This window comes from Heptranchias perlo, chromosome 41 (assembly GCF_035084215.1).
Source record: "Heptranchias perlo isolate sHepPer1 chromosome 41, sHepPer1.hap1, whole genome shotgun sequence".
Taxonomy (NCBI): Eukaryota; Metazoa; Chordata; class Chondrichthyes; order Hexanchiformes; family Hexanchidae; genus Heptranchias; species Heptranchias perlo.
Genome location: NC_090365.1, coordinates 6,136,356 through 6,160,013, shown reverse-complemented (window position 1 = coordinate 6,160,013; position 23,658 = coordinate 6,136,356). Strand labels below are relative to the sequence as shown.

Genomic DNA, 23,658 nt, shown 5'->3' with positions numbered 1-23,658 from the left:
CCTGTACCCACCAGTTCTCCCTGCTTCTCTGGTACTCACTAATGGGCTGGGGTTCCCCAGCTGACACGTGTCAGAAACTGTGTTATACAGTGACAGACCTGTACCCACCAATACTGTACCCGTTATAGTGACAGACCTGTACCCACCAATACTGTACCCGTTATAGTGTCAGACCTGTACCCACCAATACTGTACCTGTTATAGTGACAGACCTGTACCCACCAATACTGTACCCATTATAGTGTCACACCAATACTGTACTCATGTTATACAGTGACAGACCTGTACCCACCAGTACTGTACCCGTGTTATACAGTGACAGACCTGTACCCACCAGTACTGTACCCGTTATAGTGACAGACCTGTACCCACCAATACTGTACCCATTATAGTGACAGACCTGTACCCACCAATACTGTACCCGTTATAGTGTCAGACCTGTACCCACCAATACTGTACCCATTATACGGTGTCAGACCTGTACCCACCAATACTGTACCTGTTATACAGTGACAGACCTGTACCCACCAATACTGTACCCATTATAGTGTCACACCAATACTGTACTCATGTTATACAGTGACAGACCTGTACCCACCAGTACTGTACCCGTGTTATACAGTGACAGACCTGTACCCACCAGTACTGTACCCGCGTTATACAGTGACAGACCTGTACCCACCAGTACTGTACCCGCGTTATACAGTGACAGACCTGTACCCACCAGTTCTCCCTGCTTCTCTGGTACTCACTAATGGGCTGGGGTTCCCCAGCTGACAGCCCCCCCACCCTCGGTCCATCGTCACACGGACCGTTTCTCCGTATCAGCCCAGAGAGAGGGGGTGAATTTCCATGGCCCGGGGGGAGATGATCTGTGAAAATGACTGTCGCGTTTCCCCGGGATTTCCCTGCCCCTCCTGCCGAGCTCACAGCGGGTCAGACCTGAGCGTTTGGGGACGGAGCTGGGGGGGGGGGCCTTCCTGGTCTGTCTGGCTGAGTGGAACACGGAGAACGGTTAAAGAAAGCAGTCCTGCCCAGCGTGGACTCACAACACCATTTAATATTCACTTAACAGTCCGGCTTGGCTTTTTTTTGTCCCAAGGCGACAAACGCTCTACTTTTTCTTTTGCACGTGGGCACAGTCATACTTCCCGCGCACGACCTTTAGCTTGACCCCCGGCAGGTCCTGGGTCCTGCCCCCCTCCACCAGCACTATGTTGTGTTCCTGCAGGTTGTGCCCCTCCCCGGGGATGAAGCAGATGGCCTCCTTGCCGTTGCTCAGCCTCACGCGAGCACACTTGCGGTTGGCCGAGTTGGGTTTCTTGGGTTTGCGGATCATGGTCTTTAGCACCACCGCCTTCAGCTGGGGCCGCCCGAACGTGGGGCCCAACTTGGGCGGCTCCCGTTTGGGCCTCCCCTTCTTGTGCATCTGGTGCAGGGTGGCCATGGTCCGGCTATTCTGAGATGCGCCTCCCGGCAGGTGGGCTCGCTGGGGAAGGGAAGCCGCTGAGGAGCCGGACAGTCTCGCTGCTCCTACAGGGAAGCACAGGAACATTAATGGCAGCTTTCAAATAAGTAATATTTCCATTCCTGTCTACATTCTCGGCCTCCCTTAATCTGGAGTGGATCTCCACACCTCCTCCATCACTGAAGCTGCTCAGTTTCCTCACTTGTCCCAGACACTTCTTTATTCCTCAACAAGAGGGAACTCTCAATAATGTCGCTGGATGGTGAGGCAGAGAGAGAGAGAGAGAGGGAGAGGGACAGAGACAGGCAGAGAGAGAGAGAGGGACAGAGACAGGCAGAGAGAGAGAGAGGGACAGAGACAGGCAGAGAGAGAGAGAGGGACAGAGACAGGCAGAGAGAGAGGGACAGAGACAGGCAGAGAGAGAGAGAGGGACAGAGACAGGCAGAGAGAGAGAGAGGGACAGAGACAGGCAGAGAGAGAGAGAGGGACAGAGACAGGCAGAGAGAGGGACAGAGACAGGCAGAGAGAGAGAGAGAGGGACAGAGACAGGCAGAGAGAGAGAGAGGGACAGAGACAGGCAGAGAGAGAGAGAGGGACAGAGACAGGCAGAGAGAGAGAGAGGGACAGAGACAGGCAGAGAGAGAGAGAGAGAGAGACAGGCAAAGAGAGAAACAGACAGACGCAGAAACTGACAGAGAGAAAGAACTTGCATTTCTATGGCGCCTTTCACGACCTCAGGACATCCCAAAGCGCTTCACAGCCAATGAAGTACTTTAGAACTGCAGTCACTGTTGTAATGTAGGAAACGCAGCAGCCAATTTACGCACAGCAAGCTCCCACAAACAGCAATGAGATAATGATCAGGTAATCTGTTTTATTGATGTTGGTTGAGCGATAAATAATGGCCAGGACACCAGGGAGAACTCCCATGTTCTTCGAAATAATGCCATGGGATCTTTTACGTCCACATGGGCTTTTTAAGCAGTAGTTTTAGAAGAGAAGAGAAAAGAACAGAACAGCGCCTGAGGTACAGGTGAGGTTGATAATGCAAACGTGGAGTGGAAAAGTAGTGAGGTGGGATTATTAGATGGTCAGGATCTGGTCAGGGGTATGAAGAAGGGTGGGGGGGAGGGAGGGTCTGGGAAGGAGGTGGGAAAGGGGTGGGAGGTCACGAAGAAAGGGAGTGTGGGGTTGCCCCTGTCCTGCAGGATGGCCCTGGGGTAACAGAGGATTCAGCCAGGGAGAGGCAGCGTAACCTGAGCTGGTCTAGCGCTGGACAGTCAGGCTAATGTCTGGCCCTTGGGCCCTCTGATAGGAACTGGTGAGGGAGCTGAGGGGCATTTTTCCCCCCAGGGATGGAGAGAGGGGGTAGAGGCAGGGTGCAGGTGTATATGGAGATAAAGCTGACCAACCAGTGCTAAATGTTTCACTTCACAAAACAATCCATCCCTCACAAACTTTTTGTAATAAAAAACTTATTCCCCCCCCCCACCAAAAAAAAAAGCATTATTTTGTCTCCTCCTCTCCTGAAGCCCCGATTCCTGCTGAGTACTGGTTCCACAGGCACTGGCCGCCCTCTACTGGACAAGCTATTCCACCATGAGGCACATCACAACTGAGCTCTATCCTGTCCCCATCTGACACCCACTCACTGGACCTCCTCCAGCCCTACAAATCCTCCGAGATCTCCGCGCGCCTCCAATTCCGGCCTCTTGGGCATCCCCGATTTTCATCGCTCCACCACTGGCGGCCGTGCGTTCAGCTGCCTAGGCCCTAAGCTCTGGAATTCCCTCCCGAAACCCCTCTGCCTCTCCTCCTTGAAGACGCTCCTTAAAACCTACCTCTTTGACCAGAGGGCTGTGGACGCTCAGTCGTTGAGTATATTCAAGGCTGAATCGATAGATTTTTGGACTCCAAGGGACATGGGGATCGGGCGGGAAAGTGGAGTTGAGGGCGGAGATCAGCCATGATCTTACTGAATGGTGGAGCAGGCTCGAGGGGCCGTATGGCCTACTCCTGCTCCTATTTCTTACGGTCACCTGTCCTAATACCTCTTAATGTGACTCGGTGCCAAATTTTGATTGATAATTGCTGCTGTGAAGCACCTTGGGACATTTTACTATGTTAAAGGTGCTATATAAATGCAAGTAGTTGTTGTTGGATTGTGATCAGGAGCTGGGGGAGGGGCACTGGGTGACGTTCTGCCCTCCAGAGCCCGAGGACAATTAAACAGAACAAAATTTGACAGAAATACAACTCTCACCCAAAGTCAATGACGACAGGCAGGTCCTAATCACACCAGTGGAGAACATCTCTTCAGGTGTGTCCACGCCAAGGGAACTGCAAGTCTTTCAGTCCTGCACAATGAAAACATACGAGGGGGATGAGGGACTTGAGTTATGTGGAGAGACTGGAGAAGCTGGGATACAGCAGAGAAGGTTAAGGGGAGATTTAATAGCAAAGTTCAAAATTATGAAGGGTTTTGATAGAGTAAATAAGGAGAAACTGTTTTCCAGTGGCAGGAGGGTCGGTAATCAGAGGACACAGATTTAAGATAATTGGCAAAAGACCCAGGGGTGAGATGAGGAGAAATGTTTTTACGCAGCGAGTTGTTATGATCTGGAATGCGCTGCCTGAAAGGGCGGTGGAAGCAGATTCAATAGTAACTTAAATAAAAACAGAAAATGCTGGACAAGCTCAGCGAGTGAGGCAGCATCTGTGGAGAAAGAAACAGTGTTAATGTTTCAGGTCGGAGATCTTTTGTTAGAACGTTTCCCTGAAACGTTAACCCTGTTTCTTTCTCCACAGATGCTGCCTCACTTGCTGAGCTTTTCCAGCGTATTCTGTTTTTATTTCAGATTTCCAGCATCGGCAATATTTTGCTTTTGATTTGATGGTAACCTGTCCGACACCCTCAACAATTTTTTAAAAATGTATTCATTCTGGGGATGTGGGCGTCGCTGGCGAGGCCGGCATTTATTGCCCCTCCCTCATTGCCCCTTGAGAAGGTGGTGGGGAGCCGCCTTCTTGAACCGCTGCAGTCCGTGTGGTGAAGGTTCTCCCACAGTGCTGTTAGGAAGGGAGTTCCAGGATTTTGACCCAGCGACGATGAAGGAAAGGCCGATATATTTCCAAGTCAGGATGGTGTGTGACTTGGAGGTGGTGTTGTTCCCAGGCACCTGCTGCTCTTGTCCTTCTAGGTGGTAGAGATGGCGGGTTTGGGAAGAAGCCTTGGTGAGTTGCTGCAGTGCTTCCTGTGGATAGGATACTCTGCAGCCACAGTACGCTGATGGTGGAGGGAGTGGGTGCTGAGTCTGGTGACAATTTAAACTAATATTCCAGATTTACCCTGTGTGTTTGGGAAGCCTTTTTTTCTGAGGTGGATGCGAGGGGAGCTCGGGGAATTTATTTAATCAGGATGTCAAACCCCAGGATATCTTTTTAGACGGGACTGATGGGTTTTGTTTGCCGGGAAACTTTCTCCTCCAACATTACTCCCTCCTCTGCCGGAGCCATTGGGGGTGCTGGTTCCACCGTCTCCGGCCAGCTAGTTCACAGGAGCCTGGACAACGATGGTGAGTGTGACAATCAACCATGGGGGGCATCACAGCCTAGCCTGATCCTGTCCATGCTTGGGAGTTGGGGGTGGAACCCCAACCAAAATAACCCCACCCCACCCCAGGGGCCCTGAGGCCAAAATAACCCCAACCCAGGGGCACTGAGGCCAACATATCCCCCGCCCCACCCCAGGGGCACTGAGGCCAAAATAACCCCACCCACCCCAGGGGCACTGAGGCCAACATATCCCCCGCCCCACCCCAGGGGCACTGAGGCCAAAATAACCCCACCCACCCCAGGGGCACTGAGGCCAACATATCCCCCGCCCCACCCCAGGGGCACTGAGGCCAAAATAACCCCACCCACCCCAGGGGCACTGAGGCCAACATATCCCCCGCCCCACCCCAGGGGCACTGAGGCCAAAATAACCCCACCCACCCCAGGGGCACTAAGGCCAACATATCCCCTGCCCCAACCAGTGGCACTCCATCCAGCTGATCAGCATAAGCCGGGCACGGAGCCCGCCTCCCTCCCCTGTTGTGCGGTTTATTATTATTTAGTAAGTCATTCAATTAAAAATATAAACTGGAGAGGCCGCGCCTGTGAATCGCCCCACAGTTAGGGAAGGTCGAGCAGCTAATCCAGCCCGAGGCTCGAGGCCTACTCCGGCTCATTTCTCGTCCATTACCCGCTGTAAACTTACACGTGGGGGCCCGGGACTCCAGCGCTAAACTCGGGCTTGAAGCGGACCGACTGCGAGCTAGGCCGCGTTGCGATGGCAGCGGGCGGGAGGTCACTCTCCTCGCACGGCCACTTCCGGGTTCTAGTCTAAACTGTTTCCGGTTCGTTTCCTTGTCAACGGAACCTCCATCCGATTGGGTACCTGGCCGGGAATAAATGTGGGGGAGAGAAAGAGAGATGGTGGGAATGTGGGAGAGAGGGATGGAGGGGGAGAGAGGGATGGAGAGAGGGAGGGATGAGGGAATGAGGGAGGGAGGGATGGAGGGGGAGGGATGGAGGGGGAGGGAATGAGGGAGGGGGAGGGGGAGGGATGGAGAGAGGGATGGAGGGGGAGGGAGGGATGGGGGGAATGTGGGTGGGAGGGATGGGGGGAATGTGGGTGGGAGGGATGGGGGGAATGTGGGTGGGAGGGATGGGGGGAATGTGGGTGGGAGGGATGGGGGGAATGAGGGAGGGATGGAGAGAGGGATGGATGGGGGGAATGTGGGTGGGTGGGATGGATGGGGGGAATGTGGGAGGGAGGGTTGGAGAGAGGGAGGGAGGGATGGAGAGAGGGATGGATGGGGGGAATGAGGGAGGGAGGGAGGGATGGAGAGAGGGAGGGATGGGGGAATGAGGGAGGGAGGGAGGGATGGAGAGAGGGATGGATGGGGGGAATGTGGGATGGTGGGTGGGATGGGGGGAATGTGGGAGGGAGGGTTGGAGAGAGGGAGGGAGGGAGGGTTGGAGAGAGGGATGGATGGGGGGAATGAGGGAGGGATGGAGAGAGGGAGGGATGGGGGAATGAGGGAGGGAGGGATGGATGGGGGGAATGAGGGATGGAGGGATGGAGAGAGGGAGGGAGGGAGGGAGGGAGAGAGGGATGGATGGGGGGAATGTGGGTGGGTGGAAGGGAGGGATGGAGAGAGGGAGGGATGGGGTGAATGTGGGAGGGAGGGAGGGATGGAGAGAGGGAGGGATGGGGGGAATGTGGGAGGGAGGGATGGAGAGAGGGAGGGATGGGGTGAATGTGGGAGGGAGGGAGGGAGGGATGGAGAGAGGGAGGTATGGGGGGAATGTGGGAGAGAGGGAGGGATGGGGGGAATGTGGGAGAGAGGGAGGGATGGGGGAATGTGGGAGAGAGGGAGGGATGGGGGGAATGTGGGAGGGAGGGATGGGGGGAATGTGGGAGGGAGGGATGGGGGGAATGTGGGAGGGAGGGATGGTGGGAATGTAGGAGGGAGGGATGGAGAGATGGAGGGAGGGAGGGAGAGAGGGAGGGAGGGATGGAGGGAATGTGAAAGGGAGGGATGGGGGGAATGAGGGAGGGAGGGTTGGAGAAAGGGAGGGATGGGGGGAATGTGGGAGGGAGGGATGGGGGGAATGTGGGAGGGAGGGATGGGGGAATGTGGGAGGGAGGGATGGGAGTAACATGAGATGGTGGGCCGGAATCAGAGAGGGACAGAATCATTTAATGTCATTGTTTTATTTCAGTGCTGTGGCTTTGACACGTCTGTGCTAATGTGGAGTCACAGATGTGGCGGGATGCCTCGTATTAGTGATATCTGGAAGTGCGTAACTAAGCGAGACGATAAAACCATCGTGTGCAACATCTGTGGCAAGGAGCTGGCATTTTCCGGCAGCACCACCTACCTGCGGCTACACCTGGAGCGGAATCACGGCATTCACTTTATAGAGGAATGTGACCGTAAGAAGCAGCAGGGAATTGACAGCAGCACAGAGCTGATTCCTGGAATTCCCTGCTCCGAGAGGCCTCCGAAGATCACCGAGCTTATTGGGATAGATAACCCTGTGAGTCATTGTTCCTAATTTGAACATCAAAATTGTGAGACGCACTGGCTGCAGTCCAGCTCCAATTTTCATAATCGCTCCCCATAATCCAGTCCCTCCATCCCCTCAATCATTCTCGTTGCTGTCTTCTGTTTCCTTTTAATAGCTGCAAACAAAATGTTTGTTTCTGGAGAGCTCGGGGTCACTGGTGAAGCCTCTGTCGATGATTGTGTTTCTGAACCGTACAAGCCGTTAGTTTCGGGAGGCTGTAGGGACAACACAGCAGCCTCAGGGTTCCTAGGCAGGGGTAAGGTTAACTTGTTTGAGGGTCGGGTGAGGCCAGGCATGGCTTTGATGCTCCCCCCGGCATTCGAATAATCGTGAAGATTGGCCAGTAGGGGCGAGGTACCAAAGGGAGGATGGATAGGTGCCTGATAAATGCATTTAAGGGGAAGCTAGATAAACACGTGAGGGAGAAAGGAATAGAAGGATAGGGTGAGATGAAGTAGGGAGGGAGGAGACTTGTGTGGAGCATAAACACCGGCATAGACCAGTTGGGCCGAATGGCCTGTTTCTGTGCTGTATCAGCAGAGGGTCTTTGAGACAATCCCCATCCTGTGCCCAGTTAGCTAAACTCAGCTAGAGCTCCAGTAGAGTTGCTACAACTCGCAGCCCAAGGCTGGAGAGTGGGGAGAAAACAGGATTGAACATCAGGCGCATCCTCCAGCTTGGGGGTGGGGGGTGGGTATGGGGTAGTCAGCGGGAGGAGGTTAAGGAGAGAATAGTTGCTGGGGAGGTATTCTGCGTCCCTTTGGCCTACTCTGTACCTTAACTGACTGACAGAAGGATTGATAGACCTGCTCCCAGACTTTAGTAATTCCCACTTACCCCTCATCCTAACTCTTCCCATTCTCCAATGCACTGAATTCAAAATCCTCCCCCTCGTTTACAAATCCCCCGCCGTCTCTCTCCACCCGACCCGCTCCTGCTCTCTGTCCCGCCTCCTCCCCACCGGCTCGGGGCAGAGTCAGCAGCCAGCGTGACCCTGACCCTGGGACTCCCTCCCTCCATCCCTCTCTCCCCACCTTCAGAACCTACCTGTTTGACCCCACGTTTGGTCTCCTCCCCTAAGACCTCTCCCATTTCCTGCTTTCCCTCTCAGTGCCTGATACCCAACGCCTGCCCCCTCTGGCCCCGTTCCTCCCAGCCTTGGGCTGCGAGTTGTAGCAGCTCTACTGGGGCTCTAGCTGAGTTCAGCTAACTGGGCACAGGATGGGGATTGTCTCTAAGACCCTGTGGTCTGTGGAACTCGCCAAATGACACAGTTGCCACTCCCTCCCTCCATGAGGGGCTCTGAGATGAGAGTGTATGGACTCTGCAGCCCCTTTCTGCCCTTCACAGGACAGGATTTGAAGGAAGTACTGACTCCGTTCCTTCATTCCCTCAAGGTAACCAGTGCGACACACAGCAGTAAGAGGATATCGGACATGCTGAGAGAATGTGCAGCTCAACTAGAGGAGAACGAAGAGCTGGAAATTCAACCTTTTGGGGAAGTTAGCGAGTCCCACACTGCATTAGCTGAAGGTACGGTCACTGTACACTGTGACGTATTAGATTGAATCTCACTGACTCTTGTCAGCAGTTCCAATCCTAAACCTGCCTTGGGGATTCAAACTCACAGAACGACCAGAAATTTAAATCAGTGAAAAGCAAATTTCAAACAGATGTATTAGGAATAAATTCTTCCTGAGCAAGATCCTGCCCTCAAACAAAAACAGATTCGCTGATTAACGGCTCGGTGCCCGTACCCCACGGCTCGGTGCCCGTACCCCACTGGCATGATCCGCTGATACTCGCTGTTTGTTGAGGGCCAGTGTCAGGGATGCTCCGACATAGGGTGATGGGCAGAGGTCTGCACCTCCGATTCCCCACACGGGACACGGACGCCATTGTGGACACTTCCCAACAGCAGGGAAAGAAAACCTACAGAACAATAGTTCCATTAAATAGGACGCTCTATAAACGCTGGGATAACCCTGAGAGAAGGCGAGGGAACAGCACCGAATCACAGTCCAGTCTTCATCCTACAGGCAGACTGGCGATGGGGCCCAGAATGATCTGGAGCAGCAGGTTGCTGAAGGGGCGGGGGCTGGCTGCAGGTGGCCCAGAGCTGTATCTCGGTCTCACTGGAATAATTTGCAGTTGGTTGCTAATATTCTACAATATTACTGTTGTTATGATCTGGAATGCGCTGCCTGAAAGGGCGGTGGAAGCAGATTCAGTAGTAACTTTCAAAAGTGAATTGGTGAATACTTGAAGGGGGAGAAATTTGCAGGACTGTGGGGAAAGAGCAGGGGAGTGGGACTAATTGGATTGCTCTTCCAAAGAGCTGGCACAGGCACGATGGGCCGAATGGCCTCTTTCTGTGCTGTATTATTTGATGAACTGTTCTGTGAAGGGGATGTCACGTCGCAGTGCTGGTTTTTGTGTTTTCTGCAGACGAGCTCTCCATGGTCCTGCGGTCTTACAATCTCTCCACCGGCATGGGTGCAGGGTCCAGAAGGCGGAGGGGGGGCGAGCTGAATTACAAGAGAGCTTCGCCTGTCAGCTGCCGACCAAAGTCCAAAGCTTGGGACTTCTTCAAGAAGTTGAACGAGCGCTGCGTGGAGTGCAGCCTCTGCAGGAAGCAGCTGTGTTACCACAACAGCACGACCAGCCTGAGGGAACACCTGAGGCGCAAACACAATCTCAGCGAGCTCGACCTCCACCAGTACCAGGACGGAGGGTCCTCATCCTCTGAATCCATGGGACAGGAGCCCGAGTTGAAGAAGAACAAGCCGGTGACCATGTCCGAACTCGTGCTGCACGATACCAAACCCCGCTCCGAGAAAAGAGACGAGATGGTTAGCGACCTGATCCTGGGCATGGTATTCAGAGACCTGCAGCCCATGTCACTCGTCAGTGACGAGGGCTTTAAGTTACTCCTTGGCTTTCTGGAGCCCAGTTATAAAATGCCATCCAGCATGCACTTAGCTAACAACCTGAGACACAAATACAACCTGGCCACGCAGCAACTGGAGCACTACTTGCACTCTGTCCAGTCGCTGACCCTCTCCACCGATACCTGGACTTCACAGGGCAAGCAGGCTTACCTCACCGTGGTGGCACATTTCATTGACTGTAACTGGCACCTGGCCCGTTGTGTGCTGAAGACCATGCCCCAGTACAACCCGGCACCGGACAACATCGGCGAGTTGCTGTACTCGGTCATCGGAGACTTTGGCATCTCCAGTAAGGCGGTGAGCTGCGTGGTGCACGACAGTGCCAGCAGCTTGCTGGGCAGCGCCCGGCTGCTGCAGGAGCGGTTCAGCTGGCGCAGCCTGTGCTGCGCTGGTCGCATGCTGCAGTTGTGCATCAAGCTGGGGCTGCAGGTGGACCAGGTCCAACACACCCTGAGCATGGCCAGGAGAATCGTCAACTACTTTCACCACAGCGCCAAGGCGGGCCTGGAACTCAACAGCAAGCTGGAAGAGATGAACAAAGAGAAGCTCAAGTTGGTGATGGACACGGCCACCCGCTGGAGCAGCACCTTTGACATGTGCGAGAGGCTCCTGGAGTTGCGTTGGGCAGTGAGCATGGTTTTGGAAGAGGACCGAGCCGCCCATCTGACGGTCCAAAACCTGTCTGACCACCAGTGGAAACTTCTCCAGGATCTCCTCCCCATCCTCAAGACACTTAAAGTCGCATCGTCTTTTCTAAGTGAGGAGCACAACGCCTCCGTGTCCTCCTTAATACCATGTCTTCATGGGGTCATGACAGCTCTCATGCACCACCATGGTGACCCAGGCTGCATTGTGAAAACAGTAAGTGCCAAGATCCGATCCGAGATCGGCAAGCGATGGCATCTCTCGGACGACGATGAGATGTTGGAGAGCCCCGCCATCGTGGCGTCCTTCTTAGATCCTCGATTCAAGGACCTTCGCTTCCTGAACGCCGACACGCGGGACGAGGTGCACAATAAGGTGAAGAACATGCTCTCCAGGACGATGACCAGTCCTCACTCGCACTCGTCCTGCAACTCCTCCTCCTCAGACGAGCACAGCGGCACGGAACGCGACGAGGGCGGCAAGCACCACGGCCGCAAGGGGATCCACAAGCCCAGCCAGCGCCAGAGCGAGTACGACCTCCTGTTCGGTGAAGATCCCACCGAGCGCATGCCGGAGATTCACCAGCAACTGGAGAGCTACCTGGCCGAGCCCCTGCGGAAACGTAATACCAACCCCTTCGACTGGTGGAGGAGCAACGAGCACCGGTTCCCAGCTGTGGCCAAGCTCGCCAAACGATACCTGTCCATCCCCGTCACCTCGGTCCCTGCCAAGAAGGCCTTATTTTGTTCGAGCAGCACCGCAGACCCCTGCAGGTCAGCCCTGCTGCCAGACCACATCGACCAGATCATGTTCTTGCACAAAAACTTTGATTACATCGAATCGCTAAAGAGATGCAGACAGTGAGGCCACTGCTTGACCAGGGACGATTGGCAGCAGTTGTTTGGATTGGAACTGGGCTTTGCAGATGTGCAGGAACGGATTTAACTTGTCTTCTTTCTCTTCTCGTCTTATTTATAAACGGGGCAGAGTTTGGGGTTCATTTCGAATCCCCCCCCCCCCCGACGATTTTTTTTTTTGCTGTCGCTCCGGCAGCTCTCTGATAACTCGCCCGAGCCGCCATTCTTCACGCGAGAGCCGAGACAGCGAGCGTGGGCGGGCTATTCGACCGCGGCGGGCATCACAGCCCAGCCCGATCCTGTCTGCCTTCAGGAGCCATCGGATAGCGATAAGGAGCAGGAAACCCGGCCTTACTCGCCTCCCTCGATGAAGGGGAATGGAGGCCCCCTTTCAGCCCCTCCTCCCCCACTCCCCCACCAACCCAAAGCTGGCTGCAATCACTTGCTCAGCCCAGGCCAGGGATCCAAAAACTAAAGTTTGGCCCAAAATAATTTCTGTGTCTGGTCAGTGAATTTTAAGACGTTGCTCCTCCACAGCCCTCAATAAGGTCACTGAAAGAATGTGCATTTATTCAGCACCTTTCATGTCCTCAGGATGTCCCAAAGCTCTTTACAGCCAATGGTGTACTTTTGAAGTGTAGTCACTGTTGTAATGTACAATGTCATTGTGATGCAGCCAATTTGTGCACAGCAAGATCCCTTACACAGCAATGTGATAACGACCAGATTATCTGCTTTTTAAGTGATGTTGGTTTGAGGGATAAATATTGGCCAGGACACCGGGGAGAGCTCCCCTGCTCTCCTTCAAAATAGTGGCCGTGGGATCTTTTACGTCCACCTGCGAGGGCAGACGGGGCCCACGGTTTAATGTGTTGTCCGATAGACGGCACCTCCGACAGCGAAGCACTCCCTCGGTACTGCACTGGGAGCGTCAGCCTGGATTTTGGGGCTCAAGCCCTCTGGAGTGGGGGACTTGAACCCACAGACCTTCTGCCTCAGAGGCGAGAGAGCTGCCCACTGAGCCACAGCGGACACCGTGAGATGAACGGATGCTGGACCGACATCTGAAAACAGTATTCAAACACTCGGTTCCAACGTATAACCTAACCTGAGAACCGGTTTGATTTGTACGGTGTTAGGGGTTGCCGTATGCAACATGCTGTGGCAGTTCAGGGTTTCAGGGGGTGTATCTGGGCATAGCCCAGGGTGACTCCTACCTGGACAATCAGGTTTTTGTTTCTGTGGGTCGTGAAAGGCAGCTTTAGGGACGGGTGTCAGGAAGTCTTCCTTCAACTGGAGGCCTGTCAACAGCTGGAACTTGTAGCCACGGAGGGCAGCTGAGGCCATTGAAGGAACAGCTGGATGCTGTAATGGGGAAATGGGATAAAATGGGCCGAAGGGCCTTTTCCACCCAGACTGATCTTGTGAGTGCTCCTGGGAGAGGCAGGCACTAAATGAAATATCAAAAGAACTGCTCGATTAATGGACATGTGCCACAGTCCAGCAACAACTAAAGGCAGACAGTTGGCTTGTGTCAACTCACTCCAGAAAATCTGGAGAAAGAAACCTCAGCCAGTGTCTCTCTGCGGAGCTGAGGCAGATGTTTGCTGTCTATAAGATGAATGTATAACTGACACAGTATCTCCAACACACACCTGCCCTGCGATTTAACGTCTATTGATTGGATTTTGTGATGTTCTTGGATATTTGTTCTAACGCTGTGCAGGATTGGCAGTGAGAGTTTGATGGGCAAAGTGTGGATTAATCCTGCTCCCTGCAAACAGGTGGAGACCAACAGGTAACTTTTAAGACAATTTCTTTGTTTTGTGTAGTTTTCCTCCTGGATGACCCCCTGGCATTGACCCCTGTGCTGTCATGGTGTGGGCCCGGTGTCCACTCTGACTGTTGCCCCTCGATGGAGACAGTGACCAAGAGGCTCTGGGCACTGCCGGTGTGTGACTCTGGCTTCCCCCTCCCCACCCCACCCCACCCCAGAGTAGGGAGATGCTGCAGCCTCAGTTCATGAACTAAGTGGGGCAGTAATGGACCTGGGCTGGTCCTGCACACTGAGGCTCTTCGTACTATCACAGGAATGCTCCAGACCCCCACATTATCCCAGTAAAATAACTTGGGTCAGTGGTTCAGCTACTGAGGTCTGCATTCTCGGTGCTCCACCCCACTGGGCCCAGTCACAGACCAGCAGAGACTCCAGGGACAAACCGGCAGAGACTCCAGGGACAAACCGGCAGAGACTCCAGGGACAAACCAGCAGAGACTCCAGGGACAAACCGGCAGAGACTCCAGGGACAAACCGGCAGAGACTCCAGGGACAAACCAGCAGAGACTCCAGGGACAAACCAGCAGAGACTCCAGGGACAAACCAGCAGAGACTCCAGGGACGTAGCCTCTCAGTTTTTCTCTTTACTCAGCCGTTAAGAGGTGCATAAGAGTTACCTGTGAAGGTTTCGCTCCCCCTCCCTACCCTGCTGGTTGTTGGCTGCTGTCCACTGTCTCCCTCAACGATTGAGAGAGTAAGGCGCAGAGAATGATTGACCTAACTCCCTCACCCGGTCCGTGGACACCACGTGTCAGCACCAAAACTCTACACCTCCCGACCGTGACCCAACAAAGCTCTGATGTGCTTCTCACCCAAGGTCATGGTGTTCCAGTCTCGAGCAGCTCGATCCTCGAATTCATTCATCCCTAGTTGAGCCAGTGCACACCTGGGCCACAGGACCGAGAGATGCAGTGTTGAGGATGTCGGGGTGGTGACGGTGGGAGGGAAATGGGGTCGGGGTTGGGTGGGGGGCGGTGGAATTAAGTTGAGGTTAAGGGGTGACTTGATCGATTAAAGTAATGAAGGCGGATGACATGATTGATAGGGATTGTCCATTCCCTCTAATGGGGATTAACTGGTTAAAAGTGAATCCATGAGAAACATTTTCCCACAAAGGGTTGGGAGATTGTGAAACACACTGTCCCAAAAGTCCATCGGTACAGAATCTATTGAGATGTTTAAAGGGAAATAGAGACTTATTTGGAAAAAAGGGCATTAAGGGATACGGAGAAAAGAATTGGGATTAAAAAATAAAGAGCTGCCATGATTAAGAAAATGGGGGAAGTAGTCTCGATGGGCTGAACGGCATCGCCCAAATGCGCTCCGATTCCCTCAGGCCCATCAATGGGAGGTCGCAGAGCAGCACAGATGGTAGTTCTCAAGTTCACGACCCTGGAAGAAATACTGAAGCCGCAAAGCATTAGCGAGATTCCCAGGTGTTTTATCCGATTGTACTGTATCCTGTATGGAAGTATATCGACCATGAATCGGAGAGTTGAGATCGTTCAAAATGTAGTAGCCCAGTCCCAAACCAGTTAATCACCTAACGCAGCACAGAGCTGGGATTGAAGCGGGAACCTGTCTAACAGTGGGCAGTGTGATTAGTCCTCTGAGCCATCAGACTGTTTCACAGTACAGCTGCTCAGGCACTGAGTGTTCTCAATAAAAGGAAATCACAATACACTGAATTTTCTCTTTATTTCCATTAATGGTTAAATTGGTGGTTCAAAAGAAAATTACTGCTTAGGACAATTGATTGCTAAAGGAGCAAACTTGCATTTCTATAGCGCCTTTCACGCCCTCTGGACGTCTCAAAGTGCTTTACAACCAATGAAGTACTTTTGAAGCGTGCTTGGAAAACGCAGCAACCAATTTGCGCAAAGCAAGATCCCACAAAAAGGAGATAACGACCGGATAATCTGTTTTTTTAGTGATGTTGGTTGAGGGATAAATATTGGTCAGGACACCGGGGAGAAACTCCCCTGTTCTTCTGAAATAGTGCCATGGAATCTTCTATGTCCACTTGAGAGGGCAGACGGGGCCGTCAATTTAATGTCTCATTCAGAAGACGGCACCTCTGACAGTGCAGCACTCCCTCAGTACTGCACTGGGAGTGTCAGCCTGGATTATGGAGCTGGAACTCACAACCTTCTGACCCAGAGGTGAGAGTGCAAACATTGAACCGCGGCTGACGCCACATCTCTTGAATAAAGGTGAGCAGGACAGCAGCTTCCACTGTGTGTTTGTGTAAAAAGGTGTTTGGTGAAGTGCTCGGAGCCAACTACCAGCTCTCACACCTGAGCGCTCGACTCAGTCTGCGGGCATCAAATAGGGTGAGTGATTTGTTCAACGAGATACCCCACCCTCACCCCGGAAGCTGGGGTCTGCTGTCCGACTGCCACAGTTTTCCATAGAAACCCCCGGGGACAGTGAGACCGTCCGATCCTGAACCGACCTCACTGAGAATGTCACTGCTGCTGACCGCGAGCTCAGGCCGGGCATTGACCCATCTCCCATACTGGTTCCCTTCAGCTGGCCTGGAGTCACTGTGTGCCATTCCTCAGGGATACAGTAGGATGGCGAGTCGTTATTTAACCCTCCTCCTCCTCCTACCCTGGGTCTCAGCTACGCTGGAGCAGAACAAACGGGAGCTGAGCCCAGTGAGTGGCAGTTGACATTCCCGAGTCATTCAAAGGTTTGTACTATTTAGTTTATATTGCCTCTCCTCATCCTTCCAAAATGCATCACTTCACACTTCTCTGCATTAAATTTCATCTGCCATGTGTCTGTCCATGTCCTCCTGAAGCTTGTTACTATCCTCCACATTGTTTACCACATTTCTGAGTTTCATGTCATCTGCAAACTTTGAAATTATTCCCAATTATACCCAAGCCCAGGTCATTAATGTAGATCAAAAAGAGCAGTCCCAACACCATTGTATTCTTCCCTCCAGTCTGAAAAACAACCATTCAGTACCAATCTCTGCTTTCTGTCCCTTAGCTAACTTTCTATCCATGCTGCCACTGTCCTTTTAATCCCATGGGCTTTAATTTTGCTAAAAAGTCTATTATGTGGTACTTTATCAAAGGCTTTTGAAAGTCCATATACCCATCAACCATAGTACCCTCATCAACCCTCTCCGTTACTTCAGCAAAGAACTCAAACAAGTCCTTTAACAAATTTATTAGTTCATTCAAGTGACCATTAATTTGGATTATTGTCTCTAAAACTCCCCAAAATTTGCAAAAACTTGTTACAAAATCATGTTGCTAAAGTCTCTGAAACAGTAAAGTTTCCAATGTATAAAGTTATATTTAATGTCAAACATTAACACCGTTTTCATCTTTATGCAAATTTACTCCAAACTTTTATTCATTGAGTTTCTGAAGTTTGTGACCTGACGTCACGGCGCTTCCGGGTTAAAGGTCGCAGCTTCCGGTTTCCTTTTTTTTTCTCTCGTGAGGCAAAAACGGCGGAAAAAATGGTGAGAAATATCGGGGGAGAGAAAGAAATCGAGGCCGGGGCCCGGGGGGAAAGAGAGAGGCCGAGGGCCCGGGCGGGGGAGAGAGAGAGGTTGGGGCCCGGGGGGAGAGGCCTGGGGCTGGGGTGAGGTTAAGGCCGGGGGGGGGGGAGAGGCCTGAGCCCGGGCTTGGGGTGAGGATGGGGCCGGGGGGGGGGGGGGGAGAGGCCTGAGCCCTGAGCCCGGGCTTGGGGTGAGGTTAGGGCCGGGGGGGGGGGGAGAGGCCTGAGCCCGGGCTTGGGGTGAGGATGGGGCCGGGGGGGGGGGGGGGGGGAGAGGCCTGAGCCCGGGCTTGGGGTGAGGATGGGGCCGGGGGGGGGGGGGGGGAGAGGCCTGAGCCCGGGCTTGGGGTGAGGTTAGGGCCGGGGGGGGGGGGAGAGGCCTGAGCCCGGGCTTGGGGTGAGGATGGGGCCGGGGGGGGGGGGTGGGGGAGAGGCCTGAGCCCGGGCTTGGGGTGAGGATGGGGCCGGGGGGGGGGGGGGGGAGAGGCCTGAGCCCGGGCTTGGGGTGAGGTTGGGGCCGGGGGGGGGGGGAGAGGCCTGAGCCCGGGCTTGGGGTGAGGATGGGGCCGGGGGGGGGGGGGGGGAGAGGCCTGAGCCCTGAGCCCGGGCTTGGGGTGAGGTTAGGGCCGGGGGGGGGGGGAGAGGCCTGAGCCCGGGCTTGGGGTGAGGATGGGGCCGGGGGGGGGGGGGGGGGGAGAGGCCTGAGCCCGGGCTTGGGGTGAGGATGGGGCCGGGGGGGAAGAGGCCTGAGCCCGGGCTTGGGGTGAGGATGGGGCCGGGGGGGGGGGGGGAAGCCTGATCCTGGGCCCGCGACCCTCCCCGAGCCCCACTGCAGAGACTTGAGGATAAAAGCTGATTTACGGGGTGATGAGGCTCAGTCGCCCCCATGCTCCACGGCCTCACCCTCTCCCTCTCTCTGTAACCTCCTCCAGCCCCACAACCCTCCGGGATCTCTGCGCTCCTCCAATTCTGGCCTCTTGTCCATCCCCGATTCCCATCGCTCCGCCACTGGCGGCCGTGCCTTCAGCTGCCTCGGCCCCAAACTCTGGAATTCCCTCCGTAAACCTCTCCGCCTCCCCTCAACGTTTCTCCTGAAAACCCTGGTTAGACCGCACCTGGAGTACTGTGAGCAGTTCTGGGCACCGCACCTTCGGAAGGACATATTGGCCTTGGAGGGAGTGCAGCGTAGGTTTACTAGAATGACACCCGGACTTCAAGGGTTAAGTTACGAGGAGAGATTACACAAATTGGGGTTGTATTCTCCAGAGTTTCGAAGGTTAAGGGGTGATCTGATTGAAGTTTAAGATATTACGGGGAACAGATAGGGTGGATAGAGAGAAACTATTTCCGCTGGTTGGGGATTCTAGGAGTAGGGGGCACAGTCTAAAAATTAGAGCCAGACCTTTCAGGAGCGAGATTAGAAAACATTTCTACACACAAAGGGTTGTAGAAGTTTGGAACTCTCTTCCGCAAACGGCAATTGATACTAGCTCAATTGCTAAATTTAAATCTGAGATAGATAGCTTTTTGGCAACCAAAGGTATTAAGGGATATGGGCCAAAGGCAGGTATATGGAGTTAGATCACAGATCAGCCATGATCTTATCAAATGGCGGAGCAGGCACGAGGGGCTGAATGGCCTACTCCTGTTCCTATACGACGCTCCTTAAAACCTACCTCTTTGACCAAGCACCTGACCTAATATCTCCTTATGTGACTCGGTGTCAACTTTTATTTGATACACGCTCCTGTGAAGCGCCTTGGGACGATTTGCTACATTAAAGGCGCTATATAAATGCAAGTTATTGCTCTGATTTAGGGGTTTAAAATGGTGACGGGAATTCGCCCGGTACCCTGTGAAGATCCTTCCCTCCAATCGGGGAACCCAGAACTAAGAGACACAATCTTAAGAATTTAAAGTCAAATCAATTAAAAAGGAATTCAGGAAAAAATCTGAGCGTTGGGCGAATGTGAGACTGTTCCAGGCGGCCATCTGAGGTGATTGAAAGCAAGTCAGGGTTTCGAGGAATGGAGAAAGGGCAGGGAATTGGGATTGAAGAGATTGAACTGCCGTAGCTGACAATGGTGGAGTAGGCTCAATGGGCTGAATGGCCTCCTACTGGTCCTACAGTTTGTTAATACTCTTTTTTTTTCTCTCTCCTATTTTTTAAAATTTCAGTCACACACCATACTGCTTGTACAACCTACAAAACGACCAGAAGGAAGGACCTACGCAGACTATGAATCTGTCAATGAATGTATGGAAGGTACAGCCCTTGGATCAGACTTTACGTACGAAAACACCTATTGGTGTTTTAATCTCAGTATTTTAAAATGAATTTGTGGCCCAATTATATCTGTCTATTCAGAAACAGGAAATGTGAGTTGGGTCAGTTGGTATCTGAGAAAATGGTTTAACTGCCTGGACCCTTCTGTCTTTTTACCAAAGTCCAGCAGTCTGCTTTGCATTTGCAGATTTCCCACCGGCCCTCAAGGCAACTCTCACTGTGGTTGGGGTTTCACAGGACCCCACGGGTAACTTGTCCATTCTTAATGCGAGACTCTACAGGCTGCTCACCTGTGGGGAGTTAGCAGCCAAACCGGTGGTTCTTAACCAATATCCACGTACACAAACATTGCAGTCAGAGTCACTCTATAGTGAGCAAGAAGGCTGGCTGGTTTCCCCTCTTCTCTCCCATCCCAGCACAGGTGCTGAGGCCAATCGTAACTGCTCTACTGTGATCAGTGCCGATTGTGATCGATCCTGAGCTATTGATTTGACTTTTCAGACGCTCCTTAAAATCTACCTCTTTTGACCAAGCTTTTGGTCACCTGTCCTAATATCTCCTTATGTGAGGTGGTGTCAAACTTCGTTTGATCATCGCTCCTGTGAAGCACCTTGGGATGTTTTATTATGTTGAAGGCGCTATATAAATGCAAATTGTTGTAGGTTTACCTGGGTTTGCTTTGTTTTGTGTGGTGATTTCCTCCTGCTCTAATTTTCTTTGCTTTTATTTGTTCTTGTGGTCTCTCCTCTATCACCCCCTGGCCAATCATTCTCCTTTTGAGAAAACTAGCAAATGATTTGTGGCAGACTTCTGCTCGCTCTGATGTGCAACAAGGTGGCTCGGGGGGGTGGGGTGGGGTGAATGCAGGGCGTCTGTTGTGTTTTCCCCTTTGAGAACTTGCTGTTCTAGAGGGTCAACTTACTGACTTGAAACTAAAGTTAAAATGTATTGTGGCTCACTTAGTGTTTGCATTTGTTCCTCTCCAGGTGTCTGCAAAATGTTCGAAGAGCATTTGAAGAGAATGAACCCAAACAGTCCATCCATCACGTACGACATTAGCCAACTCTTTGACTTCATTGATGACCTTGCTGACCTCAGCTGCCTTGTGTAAGTGCTGCTGCTGTTACTTCCTCTGCACGCCGGACCTTTTCTGGTATGTGTCTGGGAGTGGCCGATCTGCTCTTAGAACTGTAAGTGCTGCTGTGTAGTGGACTCCTGGACACTAGCAGTGATTCTCCTAGCCCATGGCAGCATGTTCGAGGTTTGGGAGGGAAGGGACAAGGATCTAATCCTGTGCTCTCTGCATCTTAAGATACCAGTTGTTATTTCAATTGCCATCCTCTTTTTTTTTCTTGTTCGGTGAGATTCCCTCAACCAGGGAGGTTGTTATAGTCCTGCGGTTTGCCTCGTTGCCCCTGAGCCAGGCGTGATTCCTGCTCCAGGTATTCATTGTGCTGGAATTACGTTGCGTGTTCAGATGCACGTGGGTAAGGACAGGATCTGGCACAGTTGTGAAGCTCCTTCCCCCTCGTCGAAAGTCTCACTAAGCTCACAGGGGAGGAATGGTCCTTGTACCGGGTATCGGAGGGCTGCAGGCACCTGAGGAATCTAATCCCAATATGGGTCAGAGCCTTCAAGAGATGAGAGAAAAAGATGTTTGTGTATATCTATCTCTCGCTGTCTTTCTATCTCTCTCCTATAGCTGTCTATCTCTCCATTCAGCACCCCGGGAGATGCGGCTGAGATTGGGAACTCGGTTTAGTGGGTTGCTGTAACCTAGGTTCCATCAGACTGGTGCAGACTATTCCAGTGTGCTGCACTCCTGTAGCAACCAAATGGACTAGTGTTAATTAGGGACCCGATTTTCACGTACGCGGGGATTCCCTGCATCTGCTCCCGGGGCCTCTGCCAGTGTCGACACATGCCCGAGGGTCCAGTCTTAACTTATCATAGAATCTTACAGCACAGGAGGCCATTCGGCCCAATTTACCTGTGCCGGCTCTTTCAATGAGCTATCGAATTAGACCCACACTGACAGATTATTAGCTATCAAAAGAGAAATGTTTTCGTTGTAGAAAACATTTTTAATTAGTATAAAGCAACAGAAATGCTGTGCTAGTAAATCAACGATTACACTGTGAATGGCAGCTAAACCAGATGCACAGGAATCTGATGACCAAGGCCCTGGTTTGAAATAAAAAACTAGCCTCTTGCTTTTTAATGTAATAATGAAGCCTGTGTATAAAATGTAGCATTCTCGCCCCTCACTTCTACTTATGAAAATGTCGTGTTTTCTCTCGTGAATGAGATTCCATGCAATCTCACAGTTGCTGGGCAGCCTCCGACACTGCAGTGTGGCGACAAAAGGGCTTGATTGCTGATCACTGGAGCTACTAAGTTTTGGAGCAGCCACGGTTGGGAGCTACTGACTGGGATGGAGTGGGAAAGATGGAAAATTGTATGAAGCCTTTAACATCAAAACGCTTGAGCTGTCAGGTATTGAATGATGAAGCCGCTCTTTTTTTTGTTCTCCAGTTATCGAGCAGACACGCAGACTTACCAACCTTACAACAAGGACTGGCTGAAGGAGAAGATCTACATCCTTCTCCGCCGGCAAGCCCAGCAAGCAGGGAAATAACTACTGTCTCAGCAGATGACTGCTCTACGAGTGCAGTTGCATCAACTTTTTTTTTAGTTCACAGATGTTCCTCTTCAGGTCTTGGGAGCGCCCCCCCGAGTGAGCTGCTTCTAGATCTGTCAGTATTTTTGTAGAAATAATTTTGGCTTTCTTTTTCCCCCCCACCCCTCCAGCCCCCCCTAATTAGAAAACTTGTTCCTTTTTATAAAATCATGCATTGGTGTTAAAAACAAAAACCATATTGAATGGAATGAAGGGCTATCTTGGATGGAAATACTGATGTCTGAAATATGCCCGGCTGCTTTTGATGCCTTTGTCTGTCGTGGATGGACCCTGACTTAAAATTGACGCTTGGCTTGTCAGACTGTTCAGACCTGGGATTTTCTTGCTTGCAAGAAAATTAACTCAGATTGGTGGTTTTACAAACACCTTTTTTTTTCTGTAATCTGTCCTGTTGGTAGAGCAGCAAGGACTGAACAGACTTTTTTTTGGAAGAAAAGCTCTTTGGGTTAAACATTTTTCTAGAAAATTAAAACTTCTTTACTGGCGTGTTGTGTTTATGCAGAGCCGTTTCTGCAGCACTAAGTTCTGGTTTTCCAGTAGTGTTTTTTTTGTTTCAGGTTATGGTTTTTGCCGATTAAAGATTTGTTTTAATATTAAACTGCTTTTTCATTTCATCAGCTTCATTTATACATTGCTGTAAAAGAAAAGGGACGTTGCACTGAGTGTGGGGCTGGAGTGAGGGGGGCCTCTCGCTCCATGCCATCAGGTTCGTCCTCAGAGAGGGAACATTGCCAGGTGATTCACTCTGCCCTACAGCATATCCTGGGGATTGGGAAAAGTTGTAGTTTCAGCTGTCTTTTCTGTACGGTTACCGCGGTGTCAGTTACAGAGTTGTATTCACTGGACACGGGAGGAGTCTGGCTGCATATTAAGTACTGGTTGTGGAAAGAGTGCTTTGCAGTGTGAAAAACAGTGACCATTGGAGAGGGAAATTAAAGTCTAATAAGAGTGGGAAAGCAAACATTATAAAGTGTAAATCTCTGGCTCATTGGGCATAGGTTATGTGGCCGAGGACCAGCAAAATCCCCAACCTGTGCCGAGTTCTGATTTGGCCTCAGCGCCCCTGTGCTAGGATTCCCACTTGTAAAGAAAGACAGAAAAAAAGTACACTTTTATGGTGCCTTTCATGTCCTCGGTCGTCCCAAAGTGGTTCACAACCAATGAAGTACGTTTCAAATGTTGGGTCGTGCTGTTGCAATGCAAATGTGGCAGCCAATTTGTGCAAAGCAAGGTCCCACAAAGGGTAGTGAGATAAATGGCAAGATAATTG

General features: G+C 52.1%; 3 protein-coding genes across 3 annotated transcripts; 2 read left to right on the top strand and 1 right to left on the bottom strand.

Moving 5' to 3' along the window:
- Positions 1-1,042: 1,042 nt before the first annotated feature.
- mrps12 (mitochondrial ribosomal protein S12) lies at positions 1,043-5,854 on the bottom strand. The gene is made up of 3 exons (XM_067975006.1): positions 5,730-5,854; positions 3,732-3,825; positions 1,043-1,533 (listed from the first exon to the last, which is right to left on the bottom strand). Exons 2-3 carry the CDS (start codon positions 3,778-3,780, stop codon positions 1,115-1,117), a joined length of 468 nt encoding a protein of 155 aa, XP_067831107.1. The 5' UTR covers positions 3,781-3,825; positions 5,730-5,854; the 3' UTR covers positions 1,043-1,114.
- A 1,390-nt stretch (positions 5,855-7,244) lies between these two features.
- LOC137305994 (E3 SUMO-protein ligase ZBED1-like) lies at positions 7,245-14,809 on the top strand. The gene is made up of 3 exons (XM_067974995.1): positions 7,245-7,558; positions 8,986-9,121; positions 10,037-14,809. Exons 1-3 carry the CDS (start codon positions 7,268-7,270, stop codon positions 12,046-12,048), a joined length of 2,439 nt encoding a protein of 812 aa, XP_067831096.1. The 5' UTR covers positions 7,245-7,267; the 3' UTR covers positions 12,049-14,809.
- A 2,471-nt stretch (positions 14,810-17,280) lies between these two features.
- Positions 17,281-22,986, top strand: LOC137306000 (enhancer of rudimentary homolog). Its single transcript, XM_067975009.1, has 4 exons — positions 17,281-17,362; positions 19,579-19,666; positions 20,674-20,794; positions 22,223-22,986. The coding sequence occupies exons 1-4, from the start codon at positions 17,360-17,362 to the stop codon at positions 22,323-22,325; spliced, it is 315 nt and encodes a 104-aa protein (XP_067831110.1). The 5' UTR covers positions 17,281-17,359; the 3' UTR covers positions 22,326-22,986.
- The last annotated feature ends 672 nt before the right edge of the window (positions 22,987-23,658 follow it).

Coding starts and splice junctions, on each gene's coding strand:
- LOC137305994 (XM_067974995.1), top strand. CDS start 7,268: ATGTGGAGTCACAGATGTGGCGGGATGCCTCGTATTAGTGATATCTGG. Junction 7,559..8,985: donor TTATTGGGATAGATAACCCT/GTGAGTCATTGT, acceptor CATTCCCTCAAG/GTAACCAGTGCGACACACAG. Junction 9,122..10,036: donor CCACACTGCATTAGCTGAAG/GTACGGTCACTG, acceptor TGTTTTCTGCAG/ACGAGCTCTCCATGGTCCTG.
- mrps12 (XM_067975006.1), bottom strand. CDS start 3,780: ATGTTCTCCACTGGTGTGATTAGGACCTGCCTGTCGTCATTGACTTTG. Junction 1,534..3,731: donor CCTGTCGTCATTGACTTTGG/GTGAGAGTTGTA, acceptor GCTTCCCTGTAG/GAGCAGCGAGACTGTCCGGC.
- LOC137306000 (XM_067975009.1), top strand. Junction 19,667..20,673: donor TGTCAATGAATGTATGGAAG/GTACAGCCCTTG, acceptor GTTCCTCTCCAG/GTGTCTGCAAAATGTTCGAA. Junction 20,795..22,222: donor GCTGACCTCAGCTGCCTTGT/GTAAGTGCTGCT, acceptor TTTGTTCTCCAG/TTATCGAGCAGACACGCAGA.